Source organism: Monodelphis domestica, chromosome 3 (assembly GCF_027887165.1).
Source record: "Monodelphis domestica isolate mMonDom1 chromosome 3, mMonDom1.pri, whole genome shotgun sequence".
Lineage (NCBI taxonomy): Eukaryota > Metazoa > Chordata > Mammalia > Didelphimorphia > Didelphidae > Monodelphis > Monodelphis domestica.
Window position 1 is genome coordinate 455,181,132 of NC_077229.1, and position 22,700 is coordinate 455,203,831.

The following is a 22,700-nucleotide window of genomic DNA, read 5'->3' on the forward strand; positions in this document are numbered from 1 at the left end:
TTGGTACTAATAAATGTTTATTGACTGAAAAAATTAAAAAGAACAAACACAAACATTTTTATACTAACATGATACAAACTTCACTTTTGGTGGAGAAATTGGTTGGAAATAAAAGCCTTCAAAGGTTTTCATATTACTCATGTTTTTCATACACTTCAAATTTATACTGAATGCCTTTTTCTTCTTGGACATCAGGACTAACACCCGGATAGCTGAAAAAGAAAGATTTATGTTATTACTAAATAATGACCCAGAAGAAAATATAACCATTAACAACTCTAATCAAGAAACCCTGTTAAAATGAATATTTGTCTTTTTTGGTCAAGTATTTTTGTTTATTCTGAATTTTATATCATAGAGGTCAGGTCTTGAAATATCTCCTTTGGTATTACTGTCAAAGAACACATTCAGGGCTGGATGGATGTTTAGGTTTTATTCTGCATTACACTTCTGTCTCCTTTAATAGCAAACAAATATTTAAAAACCTAAACGGTCCAAAACATCATTTTAGTGACCATTTATAATAACTTGGGCTTAAATATAAAATTTCATTCCTAAGATTGTATCTAGTTAATGTTGAGCAAAATGACTGACATCGTGTGCTAAAATTCCAAATTTAAAACTGATTGGAATTTTTTTCCTCAGAATTACTTTTCCCTGGGGGTGGCTGGGTGACTCAGTAGATAGAGAGCCAGACCTAGAGATGGGAGGTCCTGGGTTCAAATCTGGCCTCAGACACTTCCCAGCTGGGTGACCCTGGGCAAGTCACTTGACCCCCATTGCCTAGCTCTTACCACTCTTCTGTCTTAGAAGCAATACTAAGACAGAAGAGGAGGGTTAAAAAAATAACTTTTCCTTTGGAGATCTCTCCAGTCTTCTAATCCTCATCTGGGTTCTTATTCTTGAGCTGTTCTCCCCATGTTTCCATGAGGCCATTCTAGTTCATGGTGAGTTAGGATCCATCTCTATGGAGCCATCTACTTTGATGCGTCCCGATTCCTCCCTGTTTGCACCAGGCACAATACGATGTGGCCCCCGCCATTCCCTAATGGCCTCATCTCTACCTATTTTGTCTCCTAAGACAAAAGAGCAGGCGGGGCCTTTAGGCCTCTGGGCATGCCTCGGCGATGCAGCACAGTGCAGGGTACTCCTGCCATTTCACAATGAATCAGAGCAAAGGCATGCCGCAACAGTTCTATCTGCGGGAAGGATATTCACTTTTGAAATGTATACATTAGAAAATATGCTCGGCTAACTTATTTATCTCCGTTTGGGCTGCTCTGATCATTAGCACAACAGTAATGGGGGTGCCTTCCGTTATAAATTTCCTTTCAACAGTAGACGTGGAGAGGAATTCTGCCCCCCCCCCCCCAGAAGTGTTTTACTGACAGCTTTTCAGTTTTAGTTTCTTTGGGATGAGTCACCCGAAACTTCATTTATATCCTCATGAGATTTCAAGAGTGTGTGTGAGTGAAAACTAGACATGAATTTTAAAAACATGAACGATAACTCTTAGAAACAAACACTGTTAGTGGATCAAAATGGTGAAAAAACCCAAGATAAATAACGTAGCTCAAAGTAAAGACAAAACTTACTTTGGCTTCAAAACCATTTTTACCCCTCCCTCCCTCTCCTTGCTTTTCCAATACAATGTGCTCATTCTAGTTCTTCTTGAACTTCTCATAGCACTTTTGTAAATACCTGTTCACTAAATTCATCACACTAGCCACACCTTTACTTGAGTACTTATCATCTTCTGGGCCAAACAGTAAATTCCTTTGGAGTAGGATTAGGGACTGTCTTTTTTTTTTCCTTTTTCTTAAACCCTCACCTTCCGTCTTGGAGTCAATACTATGTATTGATTTCAAGGTGAGCGCAATAAGGGCTAGGCAATGGGGGTTAAGTGACTTAAGTCACACAGCTAGGGAGTGTCTGAGGTCAGATTTGAACCCAAGACCTCCTGTTTCTAGGCCTGGATCTCAATCCACTAAGCCACCCAGGTGCCACCTCAATGCACTACTTTATTTTATTTCATTTTTTTAAACCCCTACCTTCTGTCTTGGAGTCAATACTGTGTATTGGCTCCAAGGAAGAAGAGTGGTAATGGCTAGGCCATGGGGGTCAAGTGACTTGCCCAGGGTCACACAACTGGGATGTGTCTGAGCCCACATTTGAACCCAGGACCTCCCGTCTCTAGGCCTGACTCTCAATCCACTGAGCCACCCAGGTGCCCCTTGTCCCCTCAATGCACTACTTTAAAATAAAAACAAAAAAATGGTCATTTACCTTTAATCACCAGACTTGACTGCAAATAACTGACTGAAATCTCCACCCACATCCAATCTCTTGTCTACTGAAGGCCTTCTTGAAAGAATTTCAAACTTGGGTTTCCACTTTATTTGCTGAAGTCCTTTGTGACTATTCTCTAATCCCCAAAACATTTGAATGATCATCTTCTAAAAAATTTTCACGGTGCCTTTCCTGCACCTATCCTTTGTAACGTTTAAAATCTTCTCCTCATGTTACATTATAAACAGCTTGAAAGCAAGATCTGTATAATCTTTACTTGGCTCAGAACCAAGGACAGTGTCTTGTATACAATTAGTATTTTGTGGTTTAATAAACTGAAATAAATGGAGGTTCCCTGAGGATATATATGAGAAACCTAACATATATTAGATATACACAAATAATATAGATTAGAGTAATATGTATCCCACATATATATTAGAAAACTGTTTTAAGGCTACAGAATAAAGGATACAATTTCATGTAATTGTTCTTAGTAGCTTGAAAATATAATAGAATCATTATTCATCTGAGTTACATTAGGATCAATTATTTAAGAGCATAAACTTATCAGGAATTGTTTATGTTTTTAATGAGCTTCTTAGTGACCTACACATATTAAATGCTAAATAAATATTTGGTGACTTGAACAGAATAAACAACAAAATGTTAACATTTGCATGTTATAAATTTACTTCAAAGTCAAAAATCAAAGAAAACATAATTCAAATGAAACAAAGTTTTCAGTTATCCCTTAGGGTAAAGCTCAAGGAAACACTTCAGTTGATTTAAGTATACTACTTACTCTTGGAGTTGTTTATATTTCTTTAGATCAATTTCTGGGAAAAATGTGTCACTCTCAAACTCTTGCAAAATTCTTGTTATAAACAGTCGCTGATGACCAGGTTTATTCATTGCTTCCTTTGAAAAGAACACAAAAGGAATGAAATGGATTAACTGACTAATACAACCTGAAGAGGTGGGACCAGGTATAATGTGGTGGTATCTAACTAAAGACACCAAAGAATATAGTCTTTTGGAGGTGAGCAGAAGTTTAATATGACTCATGTTTGTAAGCTACAGTCTGTCCCATTTAAACATCTTAATTATGACCTCATACATTGTAATTTATGTTTTTTAGGTTGGTGCAATGCTAGCACTGGCTTTGGCTAAAGTGGTATTAATGATGACAATAGGAAGCCAATAGCTACCTAAACTTTTGGGCAGCCCGATGCTTTGTAAACACTTCTGTGTGGTAGAGGAAGAAAAGGTTATTCAAATGAACCCATTTTTCTATTTGCTTTCAAAGGAAGGAAGGAGAAATCAAGTTAACAAAGATTCACAGGCTTTTTATGCCTCTGCTTATAACATTTATATCCCTGTTTAAAGCGTATAAAGCACTTTACGAATATTATTATAGCTCCATGTCCAACAATCTATCTTTAAGTTAAATGTTGTTATATTGAAGGAACAGCAAAGTTCTACAACTGCATTTCAGAGTTCTTTATTTTTATGTTTAAGTAACAATTCTAATCCTTTCTAATTCTAATTCTGATCCTTTCAGGCATTTAAACCAGACATTTCAGACTTCTTTGAATGTGGCACAAATACCATTTCTGTAGAAATTCCAGCTCACTTGACAAGTATTTACCAAGCCTACTGCACCAAAGATACTGTGTTAAGCAAACTGTGTAAAAATGGCAAAGAACATATACTTTTTTGGTTTATGTTTCTAGTATATGGCACAGTGCTAGAAGGATATTAGCTGCTTGTTTAACTGAAGACATTTTGTCTTCAAGTAATATGTTCTATGAGTTACTTGGTCAGAACTTTGAACACATTTTCTCATACATAGAAACTACAGTATAAATGTGAGTTAGATCCAAAGCCCACAAAGGCCTGTTTTAACCTATTTACTATTACAACGGAATATTATGAATCAGCTGCAAAACTAGCAATCAAACAAATAAAAGAAAGGAAAAAATTAGGATCTTAAAAATAAATTCTGAATGTTAATGGCATTGTTTTTTCTTCTTTAGCATGCCTAATTTCTTCTCCACACCTATATAGCTTTCCTTTACCTTGACATAGCTCTATACCATCACTACTCTTAAGCTTATTAGTCACAACAGATTAATTTTCTAGCTCACAATTAAAAGAAAGAGATGAACAAATTAGATAAGAATACCGGAAAGATAATTTTTCTGAGCTAACCGGGCCATGACTGTAGGATCACAGATTTATAGTTAGAAGGGATTTCAGAACTCACCTAATCTAACTGTAGGGTCCCAAGTATAAACAAATCATACAAGTATTAGAAGACAGTCAAAAGCTGACTCTTATGAACAATGCACGCATGCATCAGACTTATGGAGATATTTTAATATATCTTGGAATCCTTGCATTGCATTGGGACTCACACCTGGTGGTATTCTGAGCCCACCCCAAGCCTGCAGTCCAAAGGTCAAATGAACCTTTGGGCTGAGCCTTGGTTACTACATTGTCTTAGCCCTCTTCTCTACTCTTTTGTGGTTGTTTGCCAAATTCTCTACCAAGTCACATGTTTGATTATCTACCTCCCATTCCCCATTCCTTGAAACTTCAATAAAAACTGCATTCAAGTGTGGATCCCTCTCATTCCATCAGAGGAATGTCCATAGGCTGAATGCCATGCTGTTAAATCCTATACCCGTTTTCCTTTGGTTTTGCTTTATGTTCTCTCTATCTTACTCTTTAAATGCTTCCACCCATTTTCCCTCAGGCATCAGCTTCCCTTTTAGGTGGTCACCCAGGAGAGAATATTTCGTAACTGCTGGTCAGCTACACTAACTTTCCATTCTAAAGTTAAGGAAAGAGAGATCCAGAGAGCTTAAAAGACTTGATTGTGACAACAGCAAAAGAACAAGATTGGAATCCAAGTCTTGACTCTAAATTCAGCACACACTTACTTACCCACTATACCACAGGGAGGTTAAAGAGGATGCAAATGTGGGTATATGTTAAAAAGACCACTTGAGGTATAATGTTCCAAGGAAAACGGAGAGCTGTTTGTCAGGTGATGTCTTGACATTCATGTGAACTGGATGGAAGTAAAGCAGAATTGGTGGGGAGCAGGTGGGCATCAAAGAAGTTAAGCAGCCCTGGAAAGGGCTTGGCAAACTCTTATTTCAGAGCTGCTCGTCCTCACTGAACCGCCCCCAGGGGACAGGACATTACTTAGGAAGTTATTACAAGTGAAGAGTGGCAGTGGCAATGGGAATGGAAGAAAATGCTCAAATTTGGAGAAATTGATCAAAGAAGAAACATTAAAAGTAGGTGACAGTATAGATGTATACAAGAGGGAGGAATGATGGTTTCTAGATAAGGCTGAAAAAATGGCAGTACTACTAATCTGGAAGGAAGTTAAGAAGTTGAGTACCCAAAGGAAGAGGAATCGGTTTATGATGGTGAGTGATGAGATAAGGAAATACACACAGAGATGTCCTACAGAGAGGCATTTGGAGAATGTAGGAGAAATGTGAACTGCAGACAAAGATTTAATGAGTCCCTTTCATTAATAGCTAGCAAAGTGGCTAAAGCACTAGATTTGGGAGTCAGGAAGACCGGAGTTTAAATTTCCTTACATCTAATTACAGACCAGAGGTAGAAAGAATTGCTTCTTCTTTAAGCCAGTCTACTATCTCTTAATGGCTCTTTCACTTTCATGGGTTTAAATGATCACCTCTAAGTAAAATAATGTATGGAAAATTCTTTCCAAACCTTAATGTTTATATAAATGTATAAACAGCCAGAGCCATTATATTGACATAATACTGTATTAAATGTTTTTGATATATTATATAATAACTCACATATCAGTTTTTAAAGTTTACAAGCAACTGGATCCTCACAAAAACTCTGAGTTAAGTGCTACTGTTAACCTCATTTTTTTAGGTAGGTAAACTGAAAAATTAAAGAACTTGCCCAGAATCATAGCCATTACGGGTTTGAGGCAGAATACTGCCATGGTTGTATCACTTTTGATTTATCATTGGGCTTAATAACTACAGCTAGCATTTCTATAGTCTGCTATTGGGCCACAGCTACTAAATATCTGAGATCATATTTGAACTCAGAGATTCTTGACTCCAGAATGAGAGCTCTTTCCACTGAGCCACAAAGGTAAATAAAAATTGGTCTTTGTTCAGTTATTTCAGGTGCATCTGACTTTTTGTGACCCTGTTTGGAGTTTACTTGGCAAAGATAAGGGAAGGGTTTGCCATTTCCTTCTCCAGCTCATTTTATATATGAGGAAACTGAGATAAGCAGAATCAAATGACTTCCCAGGCTCACACAACTAAGTAAATGTCTGAGACTGGATTTGAAATTAGGAAGAGGAATCTCCCTGCCTAGTACTCTAGCCACTGTGCCACCTAAGGTAGTCCTTATCCTCAGGTAAAAATGAGCATTTTGGAAATGCTACAAATAGGGCCTTGTTTTATTATTTTGCTCATTACCTAGATTTAAGAAAGTATATATTTACTAGTATATCCTGTTTTCAAGGCTAGAATAATACTCTTTTAAATCAAACTTTAAGAAAAATAAGTTAATGTCTCTGGTTTATAAAGAAAATTTCTACTAAAAATCTTTTGAAATTAATTGCATAGCCTATGTTGGCTGGATCAGAGAATGGAGGATAAAAGTCAAGACAAGCTGGATTCCTTAGGGAGAAGTTTAGGATGGCTTTAAAAATTGGAACATCAAAAAATTGATAATATGAGAAAGAGAATAAAGAAGTATTCAAATTAAAACATTTTCATAAAAACCACATAACACTATTTAAAATTCTACTCTTTAAAGTGTAAATGGCCAAAATAAACATATGGTCTGGTTCTAGTGTGAGGAGTGATTCATTTGAAAGAAAACATTTTAAAAACAAGCTAGCAGAGAAAGATATTACTTTTCCAAAGAAAGCCTCCAAGTCGAAACAATGGTTGAGATTAAGGACAGTGGTGGAGTTTCTGATTTAGAAATGGGTTTTAGTTTTCTTCATACTTTTCATTCAGATATGCAAAGGGAAACTAAAGGACAAAAATTGTCAGTATTTTGTACTTAGGAGATTAAAAAATGTTTAAAAAGCACTTGTTCCTCATTCTTAACAGAGCAAAACACAACCAACCCCTCCCCCCCCATCAGAAATGGATCTTTTATTTTGTTAAAAGCTTTTTCTGTGTCTATTGATAGAATGAAATGATTTTTTTGCTATTCTTGTTACTTTGTTACTAATATGGTCAATTGCATCCACAATTTTCCTAATAAGTCCCATATTCCTGCTCTAAATACAATCTGGCCATAGTATAATCTTTGTGATATTGCTGTAACTCCTTCCCCTCTCCCATCTTAGTTTTACTTCGGTGGTTATTTTCCTTAAATTTCATTAATTTCTAGGATTTTTATTTTGGTTTTTAATTATAGTTTTAAAATTTGTTAGTTTTCTAGAGCTTTTTAATTGTCAGCCTAATTTGCTGATCTGTTATTTTTTTTTTGCTAATTGAAGTGTTTAGAGATATAATTTCTCTCCCTACCGATTCTCTTAATTCTTTTTAAAACAAAAACACAACAAAAATCTGTATAATATGTTACTGAGGGTAAATAGTGGGGAGTATTTCCAAGATTTTAAGGACAAGATTATTCCAAACATACACTAAGTGAAGCAAATTACATTCATGTTCAAATGTACTACGAAATTGTAATACCTTATAAACAGAGCTGCCTCCAACTATCCAAACCATGTCCACTTTATCTGCTAGTTCTGGAAGTTCGAGAAGGTTCAATGCATTGTCTAGACTGCTGGCCAGATAATGAGCTCCCTGAGGAGGTTCCCTATGTTGGAGGAGAAAAAAAGGCATCACCACATGATTTATATCAAGCAATTTAAAGAGTCAGTTACTCAACTTCATTTATTAGGTACCTACTATGTGCCAGGCATTGGGGATATAGATAAAAGCAAAAAACAGTCCCTGATCTTTATGAGTTCACAGATTAATATGCACAAGAGTACACACAAACAAGCTATGTACAGGATATACCAGAGATAATCTTAAAGGAATGGCACCATTATTAGGGAGAACTAAAAAGTTTTCTTGCAGAAGGTAGGACTTTAGCTAAGGCTTGAATGCAGGGAAGTCCAGAGAGGGAGATGAAGAAGAAAGTTCACTTATGGAAGATAACTAGGGAACCATTCAGGGTTGGGAAATGGAGGGTTGTGTTTCAGAGAAGTAAGGGGTCCAGTGTTACTGGATCTTAGTGTATGTGGAGGGAAGTAAGGTATGAGAAAACCAGGAAGTCAGAATGGGCTTTTAGAAGCTAAAGAAAGGCTCCAGTATTTCAAATCCCGGAGGTACTAGGGAACCAAGAGTTTACTGGCATGGTCAAACCTTCACTTTTATAAACACAAATCATATTAATACAAAGTAACATTGATATGGGACTTTAGTAAGAAAGAGGAATGATTCTGAAGCATAAACTTCCTAAATTGCAATTCTTTTCCTATTTGTTTCCTTCTCCTTTCTTTAGCCAAAGATTTTTATTTCAATTCAATTTAACAAACAAATAACCAATTGCAATTAAAAGTGGTCTCTGAAGCTGTCGTGATTCCTTTTTATAAAAGGAGGAACTCAAAGGCAACAAGGATAAATCATTGGCCTTTGTTCATATGGTTATTAGAAACAAAACACAAAGTAGAACTTAAAGTGTTAATTTCTTGGCCTGGTATTTGCATATCCAATCTCATTTTCTTTGCTGTATAAGAGAAAAAATATCAACACAAGAAGTAATGGAATTCTTTAAGAGCTGATTGTTATTTGCCTTTACACACATTGATTTCTCACCCTTTGCTTATTTCTTTGGTAGTTGGTCCTTTAGAGCTATAAGGGTAGAGGAGGAGAAACTCCTCTAACTAAAACACTGTTTAAAACTGTTTGGTAACAGGAAAATTTGGTGAGAAAGGTTGACAGAAACAGCTCTAATTTTCTAATCATTTCTAATACTTCAGTTGATTTGATCTCAGCAATTAATTTCCTTCCACTGATGAAGATGCCAAACTCATTCATGACTGCCCATAAGGGAAGATAAAGAGAAAGGGAATAACCACTTATTAAGTGCCTACTGTGTATATCAAGCACTGGGATAAACACTTTACAAATATTATTTCATTTGATCCTTGTGATAACTAGGGGGCTATTATCACCCCCATTTTGCAGCTGAAGAAACTGAGGCAGAAGTGAAGTGATTCGCCCAGAGCCATTCTGCTATTAAGTGTCTGAGCATAACTGAACCCAGATCTTTCTGGCTCTAGGCTCTGTCCATAAGCTAGGCACAGGGGGCCCACCCAACTTTCTCTTTGTCTCCTCAGCATTGGGAGGATGCCAAGCAAGAATATGATCTCATTATTTGTAGGATGAAATGATTCACTTAAAATATATTTGGACGCCTACTTAGATCAAGAGTCGATGTAATGAATGAGTTTTGGGGGGTTGAATGAGAAGAGAATGGCTCTCGTGGGCTGGGGATCCAAAGTTGTGTGATATTTGCAAATAAAGTGTCCATAATTTCCTTCTACTCTAACGACTTGACAAACAATCAGATCTAGGCTCCTATCTATTTTAATATTTACAATATTCACTCGTTCAACTAACATGTTGATAAATTCTTTGGGAACAATCAAGTAGGGGAATTAGGTGAAGAATCTAGGAGCAGCTGGGTGGCTCGGTGGATAGAAAGCCAAGTCTGAAGATGGGTGGTCCTGGGTTCAAATGTGACCTCAGATACTTCCTGGCTGTATGACCCTGGGCAAGTCACTGAACCCCCATTGCCTAGGTCCTATTGTTCTTGGATATTTAGTATTGATTCTAAGTTCCAGGAAGCTGGAAGAATGATGGTATCCGTGAAAGAGATGTGAAAGGGATTATAGTTCAGTTTTGTATATTCTGAGTTTAAGATGAGAAAGTCACAGCTAAATAGCAATATTTTGTCAATATTTAAAAATAAGATATTTGATCGAGATGAGAGGACTGGCCTAGAAGTCTGGGAATGAAAGAGCTCAATAAAGAGGCACAGAAGAACATAGAGGATAATTGATAATGGTTTTTGTGTGCACATCCATAGGTAGAGAAATTCAATAAAGACACATTCAAGAAATCAGAAAATAGTTACTAATGGGAGACAGGCCCCCACATCTCCATCGTCAGGAAGGGTCTTTCAAGCCCTGACTGTGGAGATCCAACAAGCCTGACTAGGACCATCATTGCACATGGCCTGAGCCTGACAACCCCTGGGTCTGCTCCAGAGTGTCATGGCCTTTTGGGAATGTAGAACCCACTATTTCACTTTCTGGGGCACTTTTATCAGCTCCAGAAAGGCGACAAGGTTCTTTTGATGTTTGCACCCAAGAAAAGATCATTGTTAAGGAAAAACAAAGATCTTTTGGGGTTTGGGTGCAAGGAAGGGATTTAAAACTTTTTTTTCTTCTTTTTTAAAAAGACCATTACCACCGGTCTTAGGATCAATACTATGTATTGGTTCTAAGGCAGAAAAGCAATAAGGGCTAGGCAATGGGATTAAATGACTTACTCAGGGTCACACAGCTAGGAAGTATCCGAGGCTAGACTGGAATCCGGGACCCCTGTCCCTGGCTCTCTATCCACGCAATCATTTAGCTGCCCATAGAAGGGACAATTTTTGAGATGAAAATCCTCTTTTACTGAGACTGGAAGAAAGACTAAGATGCCATTGTATGGACAGGCACATGTTGAGCTAAAGATTAAAGGCACTCACAAGACACAGCCTTACTTTTCTCAATAGGGAGTCATATATAAGGATAAACTGGGGCCTGGTTGGGAACAGGAATTGATGGTTTAGGGAAAAAAAATAAAAAGCCTGGAATAATTCTTGGCCATATTAGGGAGACAAAGAGAAAAGAATGAATAAAAGAAAAAATCTTCCTTGTGTCTAATTATACCACAAAATAATTTTTAAAAAGTTTCCACGTCATATGAAAATGCCATATATTAAGAACAATTTTATCTTTTAACTTCAAAGCTTTTAAAAATCTTTTGAAGGGAAGCACTTATGAAAGTACTACAGATCTAGAAGGAGGAAGGACCTTAGAAGTCACCTTCACTCACAGCATCCCCTTCAATGAAGAAATTGAAATCAGGAAGTTAAATGCCTTGTTTGAAGTCACAGATAGGTGGTATGGCAAACTGTGGATTTCAGCCCCAGTCCTCTGACTCCAAATCCAGTTCTGTTTTTCAGTCTACCAGGCTGATACAGAATCAAATTAGCATTATTATTTGCCAGGTTATAAAACCAGAAAGCTCTAGAAATATACTTCTGGTGTGGTTCCACATTTTTTTCTTTTTAAAATATAGCTGCCCAAACTAATCAGTCTCTTCATGCTAGGGTTAGCTATGTTATTATTTACTTATTATTTTTCTAGTGAGTGGGGAAGGGTGATAGGAGGGAAATAAAGAGAGAAACAAGTTAGATGTCTGCAGTATACAGGACTTTCACAAAGAGTAGTGATTTATATATGTAAATCTCTACCCTTCCAATCCATTTCAAGGATGATTTATTTTTCTTTCTCCATTTATTTTAAGAGTAAAAAAAAATCTTAGGACAACATGAAATAACTCTTAGTTAATAATTATTCAAATTATCTGGCACCCGACCAAATCCCTAACTCACTAACAAAGCTTTAAAATAAAATAACAGTATCTACATGCCTTTTAAATTTTTAATAAAGAGGCAAATAAGAACTATTACATATAAATAAATAAGAAGTATCCAAAACCAATTATCTGCACCACTGGGGGCACATAAAGAATAAATTGTCCTATCACTTTGGAATGGCTGACCTGAAATTGCACAATCCCCAGAAAAATCTTAATGGTTTGTTTTGGCTCATTTTAACTATAAGTAACCTCTAGTATCTGGCAATGTTTTATTAAAGAGTTCCCAGAAAAGGTGATATTGCTTACTGATTTGAGATTTACCAAGATAAAAGAATGAATCAGATAAATATTCCAGCAACAAGGGGGAAAAAAGGGCACCAGGAAAGTTAGCTAATTGCAGGATGCACCTGCATTTATTAAGTTATAATTAAATAGTTATACTTTCCCCACTGTTATTTGGAAGTCACCTTCAACTTTATGAAAAGCTCCCTCAAGTCTATTTAACCTTATACATAAGTAGCCTATTGACTTTAAGGGAAACTAAAATTTTTCATAGTAAAAACATCACAAAATAGGGAATAATAAAAGGTTGGGACCAACTATCATGAATTGTTTCATTTTTGTATTTGTATTCCTATTGCCTAGCACACAGAAGGTGCTTAATGCTTGCTGATTGCATTTGTTGAATTATTATTGAACTCATTAATAAGCAGTTATACATAAAAAGGAAAAAACATTTCTTTATATTTTCTATGTTATTCAATTAAAAAAGGGAGGAAATTTATTGTGTATAATTATTTTTTAAAATAAGCTTTTTGCTTCCACTGGTCAAAAAAAAAAGAAAAGAGTAAAAAAAATCAGCTAGGTTAGAACTTGCCATGTAAATATTTTAACTGCATTTTATAGGTCTCGCATTCAATCCAACTGAAAGGTACCAAGAGAGAAAACTTTGGTTCCAATCTTATTGACATTTATGATCTTGAACAAGTCTGTAAACTATGTTTTCAATCCTACAAACATTTATTAGGCACTTACTATGTACAAGGCTGTGACAGGTAATGGGGAAAGTGTCATTTGTAGTAACCAACCTACTCTGTTCCTTTTGAAGGAATGACTTCACCAGGGTCAACCCTATCTTAAATTTGTGAAGGCCAAGAATTTTATCTTGGGAGCCCTCCTCTTCCCCACAACTTGCCCAATGCTCTAGCAAATGTATATTTGTAGTTGGCTTCCTTAGGAAAAAGATGCTTTAGATATAGGCATTCATCCAATATTCATTTATCAAAAGCCCCCCATGTATACACTCTTGGAACTAGAACTGGGAAAGAGGTGAGCTACAGAGATGATTCCAACATGGTTCCTGCCCTTACGAAGGTCACAAAAGCCCAAGGCCATCTATTTGTCTTACGTAGTCATGGGTTTGTGTGAGGATCAAAAGATAATCTGAGAAGCCGGGCACAAACCAAGTTGTGTGTGTAAAAGGAGGAAAACAATGTTCTAGTTCAGAGCCATTGATACAAGTGTGGCAGGCCTGGCAGTGCTACAAGATGTTCTTGCTTGGATTGAACACCTGAAAAGGCAGGCAGGAACTGGGGGAATGTGGGTGGAAGGGTTAAACATTGAGGGAGGAAGGACATAGAGAGGAAACAGACAAGGAGACTTGGAAATCTTCTGCATCACTTTCAGCCTGCCAGCTCCTCCCCTCCAGTCGAACTGATTTTTATTGAGGCTTCAAGGAATGGGGGTTGCAGGGATTGTCCATCAAACAGGTGGCATTACAGAAATATTAGCACCATATTGGCAATCAATTACTATTGTCTGCAGTCTGGAAGGCTGGCATGCCATTTCATTAGCTTCTTTGTAATGTCAAAGATACATTCTACATCTGAATGAGATGGTGCCATCCATGGGTCAGGAGGAAGAATAAGCTCAAATCAGCTTCTTTTTCTGGGTACTGGCTATACTATTGTCTTGTAATTCATTGCCAATATGATGCTAATATTTCTGTAATGCCACCTGTTTGATGGACAATCCCCACAATGCCCATTCCTCTCCAGTGATCATGGGTATTGCTACCACAATATATTTTTAATAAACTCCTTTTAATTTTTTTATTTGTCCTGAATTTTGCCTCGTTAAGAGTAAAAGTTCAAATGGAAAGAATTTTTGTTTCAGAGGCACTGATATGGAAAGTTTCCCCAAGAAATTTAGCTGAGAAGAGGAGGAGCTAATGGGGGTGGTAGAATAGTTGTGGGGGGGCTTGAGGTGAATTCCCGAGGTTTGGGAAGGATACCTTTTGGATGCAAGACTCCGAAACTTAGCTTAAAAAAAAAAATACAGAGAAATTAATTAATTTAGAAGGTCATATTGAATCTGGCCAGCAGGACAGCATAGATGGAAAGCTGTTCCCAGATGACATAAATTCTGGGGTCTTTATACTTTTCACAATAGTGAAGACATGACTGCCACAGAAAGGCCATGACTAGAGTGGTAAGCAATGAGGCATGGTCAGGGGAGAAGTTTGCCTGACAACATAGGAGGATGTTTTGAGATACATCAAGGAGATGATCTCTCTGTCCATCTCAAATCTAAAGGATGAGCCAAGGAGGATATAGGAGATATCAGATGTTTTGGGTTAGGAGTCACAAGGATAGACATAAGCAAAGGAATTTATAGCTTATAGTCTGCCTGAAACATTTCTATAGTTTTGGGGGTATGATGCCCATGCCATAATGAAATAAGGGGGTGGGAGAGACATGAGTGTTTGTAGGTAGCAAAGAAGAAGCCTCTGGTAGAAAGGGAGATAATAAAGATTACAGAAAGTGGCACCATCAGGGCAATCTACTAGAGAACATGGTAGGAATGGGCAAGGAGACTATACAAATTAATTCACTTAATCTACAACTGCCCCTTGGCAGAAGATCATGTTTCAGTTTTACAATCTATCCATCCCAGCCATAGCATCATTGGCTGCTTGGCCTATTGTTTCTGCTCCTCAGCCCTTTCCACCTCAGTACAACCATTCCTTCCTGGTCACCTCTCCCCTATTGGCTGTCTTCATCTATTAGAATAGGAGCTCCTTGAGGAGCTTTTTTTCATTTATTCATCCTTTTTTGGGTGACATAGCCAACTGGTCATAGACAATGACAATGACATAATATCAAAATGGCCAAAACAGAATTCATTATCTTTGTTCCTAAATCCACCTCTCTTCCAATTTGCCCCACTATTGTCAGGGATACCACCATCTTTCCAATCACCTAGGGCCATGATCTCTGCGTCACTCTGTATAATTGAAAATCTGTTACCCTAAAAAAAGAACTACATTTCCTAGGAGCCTACTGACTTCCTGTCATTATGTGCTTCCTGTAGATAGGGGATATTAGGCGGGGACATGGAAGGTCCCAGTTCCTTACTTCTGGTACCGAGCTTAGTGGTGGTAAGGCGGGTGTTTGAACTGGTTGATCAGCCATGGACACATGGTCTTTATTTTGTATCTTCTTTATTCCTTGATTTCTAATGATATGCATTAGCCTCCCTCCCCATTGATCTTTCTGCTTCCTGTTTTTCCTCTTTGATCCACCTTTCATGCCACTGATACTCTTGGAATCCCTATGTTCCCCTCTGGTTGTCAAAGCCTCCCTTCCACTGAAATTACTTTGTTTATATTTTGTCTTTTTTTTTCTTCATGTATTTGGTGGCTCTTCCTACTAGAATGGAAGTTCCTTGAAGGCAGCAAGTTTTTTTTTTTTATGGAACAACAAAAATAAATAATATTTTATATTTGTATATATCTTTGTAAAGCCCTTATCATGGTGTCTTAGACACCATGATAAGGGCTTTACAAATTTTATCTCCTTTAATCCTTATAATAACCCTGGGAAGTAGGTGCTATTATTCTTCTCATTTACAGAAGAGGAAACTGAGGCAAACAAAGGATAGGTGACTTGCCCATGGCCACAGAACCTACACGTTTCTCTTGCATAAAAGGTGTTTTTAAATACTTGTCCAAAATGAATTCTTCCCTCCCAGGAATACTTTTGATTTAGCAATTAAAAAAAAATCATAGGATCTTGATTTGGAAGTAGGTGAGAACACAACAAGTCTGATTTCATTTCATGATGAAGAAAGAGCTGCATAGTCAGGTTAAGTGATATGCTTAGGGTCATAGTTAATAAATGGATAATAACTTAATAAAAATTAGGAAATGAAATTTGAGTCACTTTTCAGTCATGTCCAATTCTTTATGACCACATTTAGAGTTTTGTTGGCAAAGGTAGAGACGTGGGTCTCCATTCTTTACCCAGCTCATTTAATAGATGAGGCAAACAAGTGAAGTGACTTGCCCAGGGCCACTAAGTGTCTGAGGCTATATTTGGACTTGAGTTTTCCTGACTCCAGGTCTGACACTCTATCCATTGTGACACTAACCTGTTCCAAGTTCAGTCCCTTCAACCATTTCTCCATCTTTTGGTCCAGACATTAGATTAAACCATAAATATTTTTAATAGTAAAATACCAACTAAGGGTTTTTTTTTTAACAGTCACATATTTAATTGAGCTTCTTAAAGCTGTGAAATGACCAATTCGAAGTTTTAGACAACAAAGGCAATAAAAAAAGTTAAAAGATGTAAATTGTTAATGTTCATCCCCATTTGTTTCCCAATTTATCTTGTTTCACAGGTTACTAAGTTTCTTGATGATTATAGTCTAACAATTCTTTTTCATTAGCCACATTCTATCTTATTATAAACTAACCTTCAGGAGAAGAGTTTAATAGAACAGAAGAGTAGTACTTACTTCAGTTCTCTGCTAAGAACTACATTAATTCTGTCTTTTAATGGTCGACACTTCTCAGGAATGGAGAACCAGGTCTTTTTCCCCATTATCACCAGATTCTGTTTGCCTGTAAAATCAAAATGAAATTTAAGAGTCCATTGTGATAATCTGATGTACAATGTTATTAGTGACATCTAGTGGATCCTTTTTTCTCACATCACTTTTGTTACTAAATACTTTAAAACAAAGCTAAAATTGCCCTCTTTATCTTTATTATACGTATGTAAACACACATACATTATATTTATGGTATATTCATTTTCATGCATACCTGTTGTTTCCCCTATTAAAATGTAAGGTCATTTGGAGTAGGAATTTTTCATTTTCTGTCTTTTTATTCTCAGTGCCCCGCACCATGAATAGCATATAATAAGTGTTCATTCCTTTTGCATCACGTGTGACTTTTCTTGGCCCCATTTGGGGTTTTCTTGGCAGAGATGCTGGAGTGGTTTGCCATTTTCCTTCTCCAGTTCATTTTACAGATGAGGAAACTGAGGCAAACAGTGAAGTTACTTGCTCAGGGTCATACGGTTACTAAGTTCCTGAGACCAGATTTGAACTCAGGAAGATGATTCTTCCTGACTTCAGGACTGGCATTCTCTCCCCTGTGTCATCTAGCTGCCTAGAAGCTTAATACTCGTTGAATGATTTTTAAAATCCTCTTAAATTTGGGATAATAATTATGATTTCATAGATATTTTAATAGTTTTGAGTATTTCTAATAAGGAATGACATAACCAGATTTGGGGAGAAAAATGCCTAGATGAAACGTGTCTCTTTTCTTTAGCCAGATCTTTTGGGGGCAAAAAACAATCCAGTGATGTATTATGTTGTTCAATCAATAAACATTTATTGTTTTCTAGATTCTCTGCACTGTGGTAGATAGAGGCTATCTATCTATGAAATATTTTCTTCTCAAAGAGCTTATGTTTCACCATAATAGGGTCTTGAAAGTCCCTAAGTCTTTCACATTACCTACTGTCTAGTCTTACCTGTGCTACCTATATTGTGTGGTTTACTAAAAAAATTGTTAGTTTTGTTGTTTACCTCATCTAAACTCTTCCTGTGTTTTAGTTCAGAGAACCATTTTTTAATAACAAATTTTAAAAAAAGGAGAGGGAAAAAACGAGACATATTTAATATGCCATGCCCATGGAAATTCTATTATCTGATATAGTCATTGTGTATGTTGTTTTTCTGGCCTTGTGGCTTTTACTTTTCATGATTATTTCCACACACTATTTCTTACAGGACAATATATTTCATTATATTGGTATGCTGCACATTATTTAGCACTCCCTCATCAACAGATACCTATTGTTTCTTATTCTTTGCCCCTACAAAAAAGTGCTGCTATATATTGGTATATATGGAGCCTCTCTGTTTTATCAATGACTTTCTTAGGGTATTTGTATAACAGTCCAATCTCTGGTCAAAAGATATGGACATCGATTTCAGATTGCTTTCTAGAACCATTGCATCAATTCCCAGCTCCACCAACAATGCTTGGTATACCTGCCTTTCCCAGTGTTTTATAATTTTTGTCAATTTTCTGGGTTTGAGGTGAAGCTGAAGGGCTGTTTTGATTTGCCTTTCTCTTTTATTACTGATTTGGAGCATCTTTTCATGTGACTGTTAATAGCTTGTAGTTCTTTTGAGGAGTGTTCATGGCCATTGATAGCTTATCATTTGAGGATTGGTTTTTGGTCTTGCATATTTGATACCAAACTCTTTATCAGAGAAACTTGGCAATTACTATCCTTTCTTAATCTAAGTGAGATTGTTTTATTTATGCAAAAGTTTTTCACTTCTTTTGATCAAAATTATCTCTTTGGTAACTGCCTCTGTCCCTTTGGTCAAGAATTCATTTCTTATCTGTATCAGAATAGTAGATGATCTGTTTCTTTGCTAATTCTCCTATGGAATCATCAATTTTGAATATATTATAGAATATGGCCTAATATGTTGGTTCATACTTAATTTCTGCCAGACTGTCTTCAAATTTCCTTAGCAGTTCTCATTAATTAAATAGACAGTTCTTTTAGAAGCAATTTATGCTTTTGGGTTTATCAAACACAGGATTATAGTTCCATTATTTCTGATTCTCCCCTGTCTATTTGGTTCTTTTAATCTTCTAAGATTACTTCCTATTTACACAGTGTTTCTTGTATGCAGGCACTCAGGTGGGCAGTGGAGTTTGGAGTTAGGAAGACTCATTTTCATGAGTTTAAATCTGGCCTCAGACACTTACTAGTCCTGTAACCCTAAGAGAGTCACTTAACCGGTTTGTCTCAGTTTCTCATCTGTAATGAGTTGGAGAAGGGGAAATAGCAAACCACTCTAGTATCTTTGCCAAGAAAACCCAAATAGGGCCATTCAGATGCAACCGAAAAACTAAATTATCTGTCCTTTAAATCTTAGCTAAAATTCCATTTTCTTATCTTAAAAATCTCATTTGAGGGCCAAGTTAATTTTCAGTTGGAATCAGAAGTCTTGACACTAATCTTTCACTCTAATCTGAACATTTTTGTCCCTGAAAACCTTTAATGATCCCACATTTTCTTCATAACAATTTCCGAATTTCTTACCTTGATATTTTTAACTGGGAAAAAAACACATTAGTATTAGACAGACAGAAAAACCACTCTAATTAAGGAAAGGGGTTCAGGGCTTTCCTTAAGGCCTCTACACAGAGCTGCATGCCACACAATCATGCAGAGTCCCAAGACTCTGGTTGCTTGGGGTCACTGATCCCCGGGAGAGCCAACTGGGCTGGATTGACAACACCAAAGAGTCATCAAGGTGGGAAGCTTTAATACCTTTCTAGGGGAATGTGGGGATTGAGGAAGAGAAGGATAGTTGATTGGCTTTACAATGGTAACAAAGGAAAATGAGAAGTCCTTGACAGGAATAACAGTGAGGGACTGATGCTTTACAATGGACACAAAAAGGGGGAAGATACAGCCTAGGCCTAGCCTACCTCCCTAAAGGACTTTGGCCTAGAGGGAGAAACCATTGGACAAAAGAGATACTAAAATCAGATTAGCTGTACCCACCTAAAATACTTTAAGACCTATGGTTAGTCTGAGACAATGAAGTTGGACTTTCCCCTCAGGGAAAAACCCTCAAGGGACAAGGTGAGAACTAGCAGCTTTTCACCTTTAAGCTAACTAAACTGGGGGTCATTGAAACTTACTGGGCTACAAGTTTGGGGGCTACTAGATTTTGCATTGACAATATTCAAAGGTCTTTTATAATTGTCCCAAATTAACTTTACTGCCTCATCTAAATCCCTTTACTTGCTTTATGGCCACATTGGACTTCTTGCTTTTTCCTAGCACTTGTTCCCAAAGTCCATACCTTTGCAGATGAGTTTTTGTTTCTGAGCAAAAGCAAAGAACCAGTATTTGAAATGTTTTTATTCATGGAACAATGTGCACAATCATTCTTCAAGGGCCTAGTCCAGCTCAAGAAGAACCACATCCTTTAATTAAGAAGAGATCTCACCTCAAAACCTTCCTTTCCTTTTAAGCTAAAAGATAAATGATAAGGCATTCTATCTGGAGGTCTAGGCATTTTTCACCAGCTGTTTCCTCATGACTAGAATGATCTCCATCCTCTCCTCTACCTCTTGGTTTCCTTCAAATCTTAGCTAAAATTCCATTTTCTTTTCTTAAAAAATAAATAAATAAACTTAACTTTGGGGTTTTGGTTATTTATGCATGTGATCTTACAACAATGACCAAAATGGAGGTGTGTTTTACATGATAATAAAACATAAAAAAAAATTTTTTTAATCCTTACCTTCTGTCTTAGGTTTAATACTATGTATTGGTTCCAAGGCAGGAGTGGTAAGGGTTAGGCAATGGGGGTTAAATGATTTGCCCAAGGCCACACAGCTAGGAAGTGTCTGAGGTCAAATTTGAACCCAGGACTTTAGACTCACCCTCATTTTCTATAAGAAACTCTCTCAATCTTTTAGAATTCTAATATCTAGCCTCTATTGATTACTTTCAATTTATTCTGTATGTATCTTGCTTGTATGTAGATGTTTGCGAGTTACCCCTTCCCCATCATTAGTCTGTGAGCACCTAGACAGAAAGGCTGGTTTTTTCTCTTTCTGGATCCTGTGCTATTATTGGCACAGTAACAGGAACACTTTAGGCACTTAATAAATGTTTCCTGACTGATTGGACCACCAAACTCTCTGTTCCCTCTTAGGTTATAAGCCTCATTATATGGCCTAACACCTTGCAACCATTAGGAGTTAGATAATCTATGTTTTGTTCAAAGAAATGAAAACATATGAAAGTCAATTTGTCAAGGAGAAACTGATTATTATAGCAGCCAATTTACTTTTGTAGCAATTGAAATAAAACACATACTTATTAATCTAATAACTGATGTTGCTAATTGTCTAGAAGAAAAAGATGGAACATATGAAAAAATATAGTAAGATAAGCAGTAAAGATAAAATCTTAAAAATTAAGTAAAGAATAAGTCACCTTTTTTAATGTTCCCATGCTTCTTAAAATGAAAAAAGATTGCTCTATTAAAAAACTTTATCCCACAATACGGAGAGAGGGAATATTTTCTAAGAGCTTCACTGAATACTTTCTTAATGTGAGGTATGTAGAGTCAACAAAAAAAAATCTATTTTCTTTTGCTCCTTAAGCAATTTTGCTGTACCTAATGTGACCTATTTATTTATTTACCCTCTGTTTCAGTATCAATTCTAAGACACAAGAATGGCAAGGGCTAAGCAAATGGGGTTAAGTGACTTGCCCAGGGTCACACAGGCAAGAAGCATCTGAGGACACATTTGAACCCAGGTCCTCCAGTCCCCAGGCCTATTGTGCTACCCAGCTTCCCTAACCTATTTATTTTTATGAACTATGAATCTTTCATTTATAGTTAGGGCCAGGGAGATTTATTACCACTTCTAATGATGGGAGAATATGTACAGATGGTTGGGAAGGATAGTCAGGGCAGTTTTGGCTTTTGCAAGTTGCTAAGGCACCATTATCTTGGCTCCAAGGTGGCTTATCCCCTCCCCCAATATGTCCAAACCAAAGTATCCATAAAAAAATTCCTAATGTATAAATCTGGTCTTTGCTCTTGCGTACATTAATGTAGCTTCCGTTGTGTAGTATATTAGAATAAAAATGCGCGGTTACCTTCTACTGAAGGAGTTGTGGTCATTTTCTGGAAGTACTTGAATTCATTCCTAAAAACAGAAGAGACAGCATTAGAGGACATCCACAGGCCAGAGTTTATGCCAACGGAATTAGCCCAGGAGACTACGATTGGTTCTTTTACTACCCAGCCCCCTAGAACTCTGTTCAGGCCAGATGGCCTGCTTTGGTAAAGGGACCTTGCACTTCACCCCCGGTACACCGGTAACCGCCCCGCCACGGCAACAACAGGCCAGCCCAAGGGGCGGCGGGAACCAGCCCCCTTTACAATGCCTGTTTCGCTATCTTTTTTAGGCCCCAGCTTAAGGGATACCAAGGGCTGCAGGACAGGACCCGCCTAGCCCGCCGGGCGCCTTCCTCCGACCCTACCGCAAACTCCTCAGGAGATGAATGACTATAGGCAAAAGGCCTTAGCTCCCGGCTCCCAGTTCCCGGCTCCCGGCTCGGTCCTAGCGGGGTGGGCGAGGTACCTGAGCAAGGGCCAGGGCAGGTCCCCGTCCTTCCCAATGCCCATGTTTTTGGACACGGCGGCGATACAATTGAGCTGACGGACCATGTCTGCAAGAAATCAGATTTCGGAGAGCTAGCTGTAAAACAACTCGTTCGCGGGAAGATATAGAGAAGCAAGCCGCGCTACGTGTTTATTGGAGGAGAAGCATGCGGG

At 37.3% G+C, this 22,700-nt stretch overlaps 1 protein-coding gene and 1 non-coding gene across 2 annotated transcripts; both read right to left on the minus strand.

Annotated features, from left to right (window-relative positions):
- On the minus strand, positions 1 to 22,643 carry DHFR (dihydrofolate reductase). Its single transcript, XM_001363581.4, has 6 exons — positions 22,507 to 22,643; positions 22,019 to 22,068; positions 16,803 to 16,908; positions 8,025 to 8,151; positions 3,095 to 3,210; positions 1 to 212 (listed from the first exon to the last, which is right to left on the minus strand). Exons 1-6 carry the CDS (start codon positions 22,590 to 22,592, stop codon positions 134 to 136), a joined length of 564 nt encoding a protein of 187 aa, XP_001363618.1. The 5' UTR covers positions 22,593 to 22,643; the 3' UTR covers positions 1 to 133.
- On the minus strand, positions 10,634 to 10,770 carry LOC130458651 (small nucleolar RNA SNORA68). The gene has a single exon (XR_008918059.1). It is a non-coding gene; the product is annotated as a small nucleolar RNA SNORA68 (small nucleolar RNA).
- Positions 22,644 to 22,700: the final 57 nt, after the last annotated feature.